The sequence below is a fragment of the Nomascus leucogenys genome, chromosome 2 (genome assembly GCF_006542625.1).
Source record: "Nomascus leucogenys isolate Asia chromosome 2, Asia_NLE_v1, whole genome shotgun sequence".
NCBI classification, from domain to species: Eukaryota; Metazoa; Chordata; class Mammalia; order Primates; family Hylobatidae; genus Nomascus; species Nomascus leucogenys.
In genome coordinates, this window is record NC_044382.1 from 111,133,325 (window position 1) to 111,145,213 (window position 11,889).

General features: G+C 39.4%; 1 protein-coding gene and 1 pseudogene across 9 annotated transcripts in view; both read left to right on the plus strand.

Annotated features, from left to right (window-relative positions):
* The window catches only part of PAM (peptidylglycine alpha-amidating monooxygenase), a 273,239-nt gene extending 266,587 nt beyond the window's left edge, over positions 1-6,652 (plus strand). For 3 of the 9 annotated variants that reach the window (XM_030817276.1, XM_030817281.1, XM_030817283.1), the window contains exons 24-26: positions 2,049-2,252; positions 5,113-5,169; positions 5,821-6,652. In XM_030817276.1, the coding sequence (XP_030673136.1) occupies positions 2,049-2,252; positions 5,113-5,169; positions 5,821-5,999 (440 nt within the window). In that variant the 3' untranslated portion in view covers positions 6,000-6,652. The remainder of the gene's footprint in view (positions 1-2,048; positions 2,253-5,112; positions 5,170-5,820) is intronic. The other 6 variants (XM_030817286.1, XM_030817292.1, XM_030817301.1 and 3 more) reach the window with 6 other exon arrangements.
* Positions 6,653-9,277: 2,625 nt separating this feature from the next.
* On the plus strand, positions 9,278-9,958 carry LOC100583023 (annotated as a pseudogene).
* Positions 9,959-11,889: the final 1,931 nt, after the last annotated feature.

The window sequence follows — 11,889 nt, forward strand, 5'->3', positions numbered from 1 at the left end:
TGTGTATGTATTATATCTTAGTAAGTTCATTGCCTCATTCTCATTACTTTCTATGAATGCTAAACTGATTCTTTTAGTCTTTCACCTGTATCATCCACAGTTCCTTCCATTTAATGTTGCCCAATTCTGGTTCTGCCTTACCCATGAAACTAGCTATGACCTAGTATACCCATTGTATATTAGGTGCATATAAACTTACTAAATGACAGGCAGTAACTGCTCTGGTAATACCCACCTTCAAATAGGAACAAATCCTTCTTCCAAAAGAAACAAATTCTTAAATGCCAACCTACATCTTTGGCCTATGTTTTTTACTCCCATGATCTATTTATTGCAATATTCTTATTTAAATATAGAATAAGCTTAAATATAGAGCAATTTTGTACATCTTTCCTATAGCAACCAAAAAAAAAAAAAGACAAATCAGTGGTCAGAAAGAATAGAAATCACACCTGTATTCCCCTCAGAAACTAGACACTGAAAAGTTATATTTGAACCATTTCTAGGTCTATGAACCACCTCCTTTCCTTCCTTCCCTTTCAAGTTTCAAGAGTCACTTGAGTGGACAAAAGAAAACAAAGGATGGTCTCCCTTTAGCCATAGTACAGGGAAGGAAAGGAGGACTATGAGGTCATCTACAAAATGGTGATGATAATAATAGTGCCTACTCATAAGCTTGGTGTGATGATTAAAGGAAAACAATGCCTGACAATGGTGTAAGTACTCAATAGATGTCACTGAGACTGTAAAAGAGGCCGGCTCAGAATGTTGAAGCAAAGAGTTGGAACCTACCATCTGTTTGTATTATAAATTATGTTAACATTGTCTTAAATGATTTGGGAAACATTTATTTGGAGGAGTGTCCAGTAAACTACTAAGCTGAGTCTATACCTACTAAACATTTACCAAAGATTTTCCAATTGTGTTATCCCTACCATTTTGTCAAAATCTTCTTGATTTACAATGCATTCTGTATTGAATGCTTTACAATGCATTCTGTATTGTAGGGCAGAAGGGCATACCAAGAAGTTGAAATTTCAGAAATGTATGACCTGTGAGTCTTCCTGCAAATGTGGTTGTAACTTTTAGTCTGGGCAAATTCTTACTAGCCTTTGTACACTAGAGTTTCTATACAAATACACATATGTGCTTCTTGTAGGGCAAGGATGTCTCAAGGCTCAACCTCATTTTCATATCATTAGTTATTAAGATCACTGCAGCAGCTTATATAGTTTCATTGCATCAATTTCCCAAATAGTACTTTAGGCTTGATACCTACCCAGTACCTGCCAATGTTACACAATGGTTTTAGTTATTATAATAGTTGTTCTTTTCATCAGTAACAAAAGGATATACAGTTCATCTGTCTGTACTCACATTTTGCTGAAAACAATAATAAAAAGCCTGAAAAGGACATAGTTCCTTTTTTCTTTTGTAATCCTAGCATTAATGTGTGCAGCTGTCCACGTGAAGTACCAAAAATTAATTGAACATGAAAAATATTTTTAAACTAAAGATACAAGGAAACAAACACTTATTATATACATTTTTTATGACAGACATTTACACCCAACAGTTTTATGAGGAGGTCCTATTATTACAGTTTTATAGATGAAGTTACTGTGGCCCAGATAATTTAAGTAACTTGCCCAAAGTTATACGGCTAGTATATAGGAGAATTGGGATTTGTACCCAGGTTTGTTTGATTCCAGTATGCACACCAATTCTTTCCCCTACACAGTACTGTCTTGTTAATTTTACCTTTGGAAAAATACAAAAGGATATATATTCTGTGGAATTATAGCTAAAGAGCGTATTAAAAGTAGAACAAAAGAAAACTAATTTGAAGGTGAAAAACCATTCAGTGGAAATAACTAGTCACAATGCCTGCTGCCAGCTTGGTAGATTCAGGTATTAAAACATGAACCCCCTGTACACTGGAGTCAAGTTCTTTGTGAACAGTTATTGATTTGACTGGGTAGGGGTGGGTAAGGGGGTTTTGAAATCTTTGAGTCAGTTGAATATTGTGAACTCTTCTTTCCCTAAAGAAGCCGAGGCAGTTGTTGAAACCAAAATGGAGAACAAACCCACCTCCTCAGAATTGCAGAAGATGCAAGAGAAACAGAAACTGATCAAAGAGCCAGGCTCGGGAGTGCCTGTTGTTCTCATTACAACCCTTCTGGTTATTCCGGTGGTTGTCCTGCTGGCCATTGCCATATTTATTCGGTGGAAAAAATCAAGGGCCTTTGGAGGCAAGTAAAATGAGCCCCGTGAACTTGGAACCTGCCTTTGAAAGAGTGTTTGGCCTAATCATCCTCAGGAGTTTGCTTGGGATTTTTTTCACTGTCTTTGTTTTTTTGTTTTTAATGCTTTCTACCATTTTTGACGTTATTGTCTATGTTCCAAATATTGTCCCTAGTTAATATCACGGTAAAAAATAGTATCTGGAGACTCTGAAATTTGGATAGTTAGATTAAAATATGACCTTTAATACTACCTTTTAGCAACTGGCTTAAGCCCAATTAATGAGTCCATATGAAATTGCAGGTAGTAGAGTCAGTATAAATTAGCTGAAGGATCAGAGGAGGAGATAGCTGCTGTTAGGAAGAGGCCCAGTCCTCAAAGTACCTGGGTCAGTTTTTCGGGTTGTGTTTTTCTCCCATTAGGCTCCTAGCTATATGACCATGGGCAAGTTACTTAATCTGTTCAGACCAGTTTCCTCATAAAAAAGTGGGGATAAAATAGTTACCTTACAAGGTTGTACAAAGATGAAATAATGTACATAAGCATTTATCAGGATACCTGGAACCTAGGAAGTACTCGATTAATACCACCAATGGTTATGATGAATAATCATTGGTAATAAAGTAACAAAAGGCCTAAGAAGTTATAAAAAACACTTGTCTTAAACCTTAGTTTTCAAGGAAAATTAATTACTTCTATAACAAACCATTTGATAGTTTAATAGTCATAATTTAGATCATCAGCCTTCCACAACTGAACAAGGCAGAGTCCAATACCAGAGTTAGTATTTTATGAAATCATTATCACAATATAGGATTCAAGAGCTGAGTTTATTTTAGGACACCTAAATAAATGAACAAATAACCCAACTCATGTTTCTCACTGCTCAGTAGCAGTCCCTTGGCTGGGTCCCCGGGTCCTAGAGCAAGTCTGTAGCTGTGTGTGGGAAGAAATCCATGGACCAGGGAGAGGGGGAGCATTTGATCAAGAAACAGCATCTGATCCTATTTCAGGTCAAGGCAGCCATGGCAGGGATTCAGTGCCCTTGGCAAAGCCCTGACACAGAAAAAGGCATGGAAACAGAAAACAGAAATTCAGCTTAATATGTTGTAAAAGGGAATTTTTCTTGGACTTTCTTTTGCTTTCCACGTGCCATCAATAAATCTCTGCAAAAATACAGTTAACTCTTCCCAAAAAGGACTTCTATTGAGTCCATGTTACAGATCTGGAACTATCATAAGTAGGGGCAAAGAGAAATAAACATAGTCATTGTCTTCATGGTGTTATATAGATGCTTCAAAAGAGCAAGAATCCATATCTTGAGTACTGATATGTCCCCAGCACAAATAGTAGTTCCTGATACTAGTGGTTTAATAAATTGTTGTTGAAAGAATGAATGAATACATCAGCCGAGCTCACAGAATAGATAACATATGAAAGAGACATGAAACAAAAAAGTTATAGTAGAGGGTGGTAAGTGCAGTGATAAATACGCAGAGTTGTAGGAACAGTGGAGCCTAGGGGCAGGCGGCAGGAATGGTGGTAACCAACCCAATCTGGCAGAAGCAGTGGCTAGGGAATAAGGAAGATTTGGTCTCTCCTGTTTGCTGTTAAGCACATGTGACACAGCACTGTTACATGATGCTGACTTTACAGGAATGTGTTAGGAAGGTAGAGACCCAGGTAGAACCATAGAAAATTGCCATTATTTGACCGTGTTTTACTTAGAAAAATTGCAGTTTCGTATGTAGTAGTAGTAGATCAGCTTCTCACTTTTTTTCTGAATTTGTTCTTGATAGATCTTATCCAGTCTAAGGTTATTAAAAACCCTAATAAAAGACCTTCCATTTATTCATCATTCCTTTTTATGTATTGACTCCATGTCAGACACTGTGCTAGGCACAGGGGGATACAAAACTAAGGAATGTCCTTGCAGAACTTACAATCTAATTTGTTGGCTTTCTAACAGTCTTACCAGATTCTTCTTCCCTTCTTGCCTATTTATTTCCACATCACTGTCTTCTCCCTTTCCTCTCATCTGCCGCTATCTTTTTCCATGATGCTGACTTCAGTCCTGGTTAAAGATCTAACAGGACAACCCCAGGCCTGACTTTCCTGACCAGAGCCCTTGAGGGAGTGATGAAGCCTGGGAAAGAGTACAGGGAAAGACACAGCAAGGGAAAAAATGAAACCCATTGAGAGTTCTGCCTCCCCATAAAGAAAGAAAGTCTATCCTTTATGGAGATAGGCAGTCCTATTGGGAACATTTAGGTCACCTACTATGCTTGGAAAATACTCAGGGTGTCATGTCCTTTCCCTTCACTTATGTCTTACATAAAGAAGAAACGATGTAAGTGGATCCAAAGCTTTCTCAAGACATGTACTGTCAGTAGAAAGAGTAAAGCTGAAGGCAAATATTCCTAAATTGTAATAACCAAAGATTGAAAAATTTTACCAATTATTGATAGCTATTTTTTTAATCAGGAAATAACTGTTATGATTTATTGAGCATTTACTGTATATCTACAGGTACTGTTCTAAATGTGTCACATGCAGTGTCTGATCTCAGCCTTACAGACAGGGATTCTCCTTGACCTTTCTTTTCTCAGAGGAGAAAACCGAAGCTCAGAGAAGTAATTTATCAAGATTGCACAGCCAGCAAGAGACACAGGCAGGAGTCAAACCCAGCTTGGGTCCTTTATGTATGTCTCAAAAATATACCGCCTTTCTTAAAAATTAGAATTTCATACAGACAAGAGCCAGGCCTTGCTTTATCATTTACAAGTTCCTGATTTTAAGTTGGAAGTTGAGTGCATGGGTTGAGGGAGATGACTGGGACTCATTTTGAAATGTGCCATCTCTTTTTAGCAGATTCTGAACACAAACTCGAGACAAGTTCAGGAAGAGTACTGGGAAGATTTAGAGGTATGCCTATGACCTTTTAGAACCCTTCATGTTTGATTCAAAGTCAACAAGCACATGTCTTTTAAAAAGCAAGGAGATATTTCGTATTTTGTCTCTGAAGATAAAGCACCTTGTATGCAGCTTAGCATCTCCCAGAGTAAATACAGGTTGCACACCATAAACTAAACTGAAGTGCATGGGTCTGGCAACAGATTTCCCAGTTTTATTTTTCCCATTCTGCATTATCTAATTCTCTTCCCCTGCTTTTTACCTGGCTTCATTTGTCTTCAGCAAATTTTCTGTCACTCCTGTTGGCATGTCAATGTTTGTCATAGTAAAGATGACCTTTTCTTAAAGTCATTGAAATGAGGAGCTGCTCCAGGGAGGCTAGTTCTGGATAGAGAGCTGGAGAAAAGCAGGAGGTGAAAGTGAATATGAAATATTTCTGCAGAAATACATAATACTTGCGAGCTTTTGTTTTTCTTCTTTATTTTAATAGTAGCATCTATATGGCTCTGTAGGATACATCTCTGTTTTTCTATTTTATTTTTAAATAAAATAATCTCCCCTTTCCCATCCCCACCTTCTGACTTTATCATTTAAGAATTTACAAGGAAACAGAATCATTGCTGCAAACTTTACCCAATTCTGTTATTGTTTGCTTTTTTTCAGGAAAGGGAAGTGGAGGCTTAAACCTTGGTAATTTCTTTGCAAGCCGTAAGGGCTACAGTCGAAAAGGGTTTGACCGGCTTAGCACTGAGGGCAGTGACCAAGAGAAAGAGGATGATGGAAGTGAATCCGAAGAGGAGTATTCAGCACCTCTGCCTGCACTCGCACCTTCCTCCTCCTGAAAACCAAGCTTTGATTTAGATTGAGTAAGATTTACCCAGAATGTCAGATTACTTTCCCTTTAGCACGTTTAAAGTTCTGTGTATTTAATTGTAAACTGTACTAGTCTATGTGGGACTGTACACACTTTATTTACTTCGTTTTGGTTAAGTTGGCTTCTGTTTCTAGTTGAGGAGTTTCCTAAAAGTTCATAACAGTGCCATTGTCTTTATATGAACATAAACTAGAGAAACAGTCCTCTTTTCCCATCATAGTTCTAATCTAACTATGGAAGATTTGCCCATTTACACTTCTGAGACTTTTTGGTGGATGTAAATAACCCCATTCTTTGCTTGAACACAGTATTTTCCCAAAAGCACTTTCATTGCCAGTGTCTTTCTCTGGTGCCTTTCCTGTTCAGCATTCTCAGCCTGTGGCAGTAAAGAGAAACTTTGTGCTACATGACGACAAAGCTGCTAAATCTCCTATTTTTTTAAAATCACTAACATTGTATTGCAATGAGGGAAATAAAAAGTCTCTATTTAAATTCTTTTTTAAATTTTCTTCTTCAGTTGGTGTGTTTTTGGGATGTCTTATTTTTAGATGGTTACACTGTTAGAACACTATTTTCAGAATCTGAATGTAATTTGTGTAATAAAGTGTTTTCAGAGCATTAGCTGTCAGAGTGTATTTTCCAGTTTTTGCATATTTGCAGATTTTACATACAACTTTTATAATAATTACACAAACCCACAAATATTAGTGAAACGTACTCAATGTCTTCAACTAAAAGAAATGTGTGTATTGTACAAAATTTAGAAGATACTTGTTAGGTAGCCAATATAAATTAAAAACCAGCTTGAGTGTACATACATGTGTAAAGTCAGGCTCTTCTAAAATCTGAAGAGGGTTTTTGCCTATATATCAATCAGAGGATAAATACTTTAATAAAAGGTGATCACAGCTAAGTGGAAACCTGTGTCTCAAATTACATATGCAAATGACCCATCAGTAGGGATCACTAATAATAGTTTTCCTTTTAAAAAATAATTTCAGGCGAGGTACAGTGGCTCAAGCCTATACTCCCAGGACTTTGGGAGGCCAGGCAGAAGGATTGTTTGAGCCCAGAAATTCAAGGCTGCAGTGAGCTATGTTCAATCCACTGTACTCCAGCCCAGGCTACAGAGTGAGATCCTTCCTCTAAAATAAAATAAAATTTCCATGTATCCATAGGAATATATTCATCTTTTACAGTGATTGCAGATTAGTTTTAAAACATCTTTTTCGTAATTCATCAATGCAAGTTAGTAAGAACCAGATAATTTTCCATTTTAAAATGATAGGAATCTAAAACTCTTTTTCAAAAATGCCAACGTGTTTTTCAGGCATCATAGTAGTTGGAATAATACAGATGTAATTGACTAATCATAAAGTACATGAGGGTACAGAAGGGAAATTTGGAAACGGTACGTCTGCTAAGGCATTACAATCCTGTCCTAGCACTCCACCTTTATTCTGCCAACCTGGGTTAATTAAAGATGGTAGCCTGGATAGTAATGAATGGCATTGACTTCAGGCAAACTTTCCACTGATTATTCTTGGCTGAACTTCATTTATCGAGTCAGAGAATGTACTGCCTGAGAAATGCCCCAGAGGAGTGAATCCTAGGCCTCGCCACAGTAGGATCGCCTGGAGAATTTAAGAAAAAAATTGTTGGACACTCACTCTTTCCAGCGATCTTTATTTAGTTGGCTTACAATGGAATACAGGTATGGTTCATGTTTTTAAATTTGTCCAGGTGTTTCTAATGTGCAGTCACAGTTGAAAACCATTGTCTTCGAGAATGGCTATTCTATCTTGCCAGTTACAATAAGTGGATAGCTATATTTTCACATAAATTATAGCTTACAGATGTTTGGAGGGGGAAGACAGGATCTGAGGTGTTTTGATATGACTGTTAGCAGCAAAATCTGAATGCCTTAATTGTTGAATGTGTTAAATTGGATAATTAAAATGGGCATAATTGACTTATTAAAAAAGCAAAGGGAAACAGCTGTGCTTTCATTTTTTTCTTCTATTAAAGTACCTAGAGAATATGATTTGGGAGAGTTAAAAGAATAGCTTGTCATTCACTGAGTTGGCCCTGAATTATCATTTGCATAAAATCTTTTGTTCTAAGCTTTCCTCTTTAGTTTATTAAATCAGCATATTATTTTTCAAAATTACCGTGCATCTTTTAACTCTCATCCAGATGTTGTATAAAATCAAATATTTAGGAAGCTGAATGACAATTAAATCCATAGACTTTGTATTAGTGCTTGTTTCCCAGACTGTCACCTACATGTAGCTCAAAGTTGATGTAGCCTACAGCAATACTTCTCAAACTTTAATGTGGGTAAGAATCAACTGTGAGTACTTATTGTAGAAGTACTAATTTGGTCCCTTTCCCACAGTCTCTGATTCCTTGCACTGGGTGGGTCCTAGAAATCTACATTTTTAAGAAGCATTCCTGGTGATTTGAATTCAGGTGTTCCATGGTTCATCTCCAAGAAACATAGCGCTACAGACAGTAGCTGAACTTTAAAACATTCTTAGGCACAAAAAGTTAATATTCTCAAAGATGTGGTCTCTGTAGAGTGATGGTTAGGCCTAGAAGTCATCAACCCCAGTGCCTCAAACTCAATTCACGAAAAGACCCAGATGCAAATTATATTCAGGGCCAGAATTTAGCAGCAGCTTCTTCCTTTAGTCCCCTGATGCTCTTTATTCCACCAGGGAAATAACTGAGGTGCGTGGAAAGGCCACTAGTGGCCTCCCTAGAACCTCCTTTTTATTTTTGAATCACATCTAAAGGCTAGAATAAGCAAATCTATTTGGAGTGTTTTTATAGTATCATGATTTAATTAAGAGAACATAATCATTGATGATGGTAAATATGATTCCTGTTCATAGCCTTAAAAATTTTGAGACACCAAAACACAAAGATGTCTATCACATATCCAAAGTACTGATATAAAAAAAGGACATGCATTTTTCTGGGTTTCAAAATTGAGTATACACTGTACCATCATACAGAAAGGATTTACCAATGAAAACCTGGTTAAAAAAAAAAGTGCTCTTATTCAGATATACCAAGATATAATACAAAATAGACAGGAACTTATAAAAAACAAGTATGACAATAGAACCCTTTTTGTTTTTGAACAAAAATGCATTTTATGCAAACTCCCTTAAAATGAATAAGTCACATAAGAATGCTGTATTTGAGGACACCGTGCCAGTCTGGTGTTAGCTTCCAGCCCTTGTTGTGGAAGGTGACAGCAGTCATGGTGATATTTGAGCAGATGAGAGCCAATGTGGGCAAGTTGCTCCAGGGTAACAACAGGAACAATCCTGAGAAGCTGGCCACCCTGGACTGCTATGTGGAGATGCAGGCCAAGGACAGTGCCTATGATCTGGAAGCCAATCCAGTTGTCCTGAAGCTGTACCAGTCCAACCCAGTGTTTTTTCAGACCACGGACACTGCCCAGATCCAGCTGAAGGCCCTCACCAACCTACCACATACCAACTTCACCCTGTGCAAGTGCATGATTGGCCAGGCACGTCAAGAAGAGTGGCCATCCGACAGATTTTGTATCTCAAGGATCTGCTGGAGATCAGCCTCTTTCAGGCCTTCTGGCAAGCCCTGGATGAAAACATGGACCTCTTGGAAGGTATAACTGGCTTTGAAGGCTCTGTCCGAATGTTTATCTGCACTGTCGTGGGTATCATTTACCAGCACATCGACCACTGGCTGCTGGCCGAGATGCCTGGGTATCTGTCGGATAGCCAGCGGAAGGTGTGAATGAGAAAATACACCTGGAGGGCTGACAAGTCAGGGCAGATCTTCATCTGTAGCCAGGAAGAGAACATTAAGCCCAAGAACCTTGTGGAGAAGATAGACTTTGACAGTGTGTCCAGCATCATGGCCTTCTTCCAGTAACTGCAGGTGTTTAATAAAGATTTGTTGACTTAAAAAAAGAGAATACTATATTGTACTATATAATTCTTCATGCCTTCAAAATATACATATATTGTCTAGAAAACTGATGGGTAAGTTGAGTCCTTTCTGATGCTAGTTTTAGCCTCATACTCCTTTGCCTAATAATTTTACCTTCTCAGCAGATTTCTCATGATGAAAACTCCCTGTAGTTGTGATTCTTTGCTTTGTTTATTTGGTAATCAATTTGTCCTCTGTAATTGGAAGAGTCAACCATGCATATAGCTAGAACAACACAATTGCACTGGTTCTTACAACTCACTTATACTTCCAGATAAGGAGACAGCGCTATTCAATAGAATGGCCCAGTCTTAGCCATTCTATTGAGTTTGCAAAGAACACTGGGTTAAGGTCAGAAAAGATCTGAAATTTTGAGTTCTAGATTTGATTATTTTACATACCATTGTCTTAGGCTTTAGTAATCACAAATAAATTCAAACAGGTTTAAGAACTAAACATGTTCTTGTTATAAATTCTTGTTATTAAGAATTACTGATACAATAAATGAGGAAAATAATAATTAACAATTTATCAATAAAAAATATTATTATTGTTTGATTCATATAACTGAAAAGCCCAGGCATGGCTAGATCCAGAGACTCAGATGAAACAAACAGGATTTGGCTTTCCTCTCAGTTTGGCTTGCTTCTATATAGGGTTTACCTTCATTCAGACTCTCCACATATGTGGTAATGTCAGAGGATCCAGCCCAGATCCCATGCTTGCCAAGGGCAAGCCAGGCACAGAGCAGCAAGGGGTGCATGAGTGAGTGAGTGTGGGGTCCGGCCACTGCGCACAGCCAGGTATGCTGCTGTAGCAGGGCAGTTAGCTCTCAGTGCTGGCACAGGTGCTGGCTCCCTGCAAGGCTGCAGCTACACCAAGCATACCACAAGTGGCTTCCACTGTGGGCACTGGGGAACGCAGTGGGGCCCAGAAGCTTGGAGAGGCCAGGAACTGCAGAGCCCCAAAGAGGGTGTCAATGCCCTGGCTCGGGTGCTCCTATGTCTGGGCTCCCTGAAGGGCTACAGCTCATCCCTCGTCTCTTCTCCCCTTCTTGTCACCCACAACATGGTGAGCAAGGGTCATGTTTCAGCCCTGTTTGTGTTACCACTCTTCTGTTCTACCGTTAGGCAGGTCCCGAGTTCTTGTCTCATGTCTGGGAAGAATGAGGTATGTGGACATCTGGAGGGTGAATAGGTGAAGAGGTGCTTTATTGAGCAAGAGTACAGCTCTCAGGAGACCCAAAGTGGGTAACTCCTTTCTGCAGGCAGTTCATCCTAATGAGTTCAGCTCTCAGTGGAGGGGAGACCTGGAGTGGATGAGCTCCTCTCTGCAGGGAGGTCATCCTGACATCTGCTCAGCTGTCAGCTGAGAGGAGACCCACAGTGGGTAGCTCATCTCTGCAGGCAGGTCCTCCCAATGTCTGCTCAACTCAGCTGAGAGGAGACCCAGAGTGGGTAGTTCCTCTCTGCAGGAAGGTCATCCTGATGCCCTAGTACAGCTGAGTCCAGGGCTTTTATGGGCTTTGGAGGAGAGGAAGTACATGTTGATTGCTCCATGGGCGGCCATGGGCCAGTCAGATAAAGCACCATAAGTTCTCACTCTGGTCCATGGAACTGGCACTCTGGGCCTTAGCCTTCATGCCATCCCAGGCCTGAAGGTGGAGCTTCACCAGGGACCTGCCCCTTTCTGCCCAGAAGCCTGTCTGCCTCCCTCCACCATCAATCTGCTGTTCACCCAAACTGTTTGTGCCCAGAGCACCTGCAGGCATGTGCCAAGCCACCCTCAGCAACCTCTCAGCCTCCCTCCTGTGCTCATTAGCACCCAAAGTCCAGAGGGGGCCAGGGTGGCAGGGGCCTGGCATGTCAGCACTG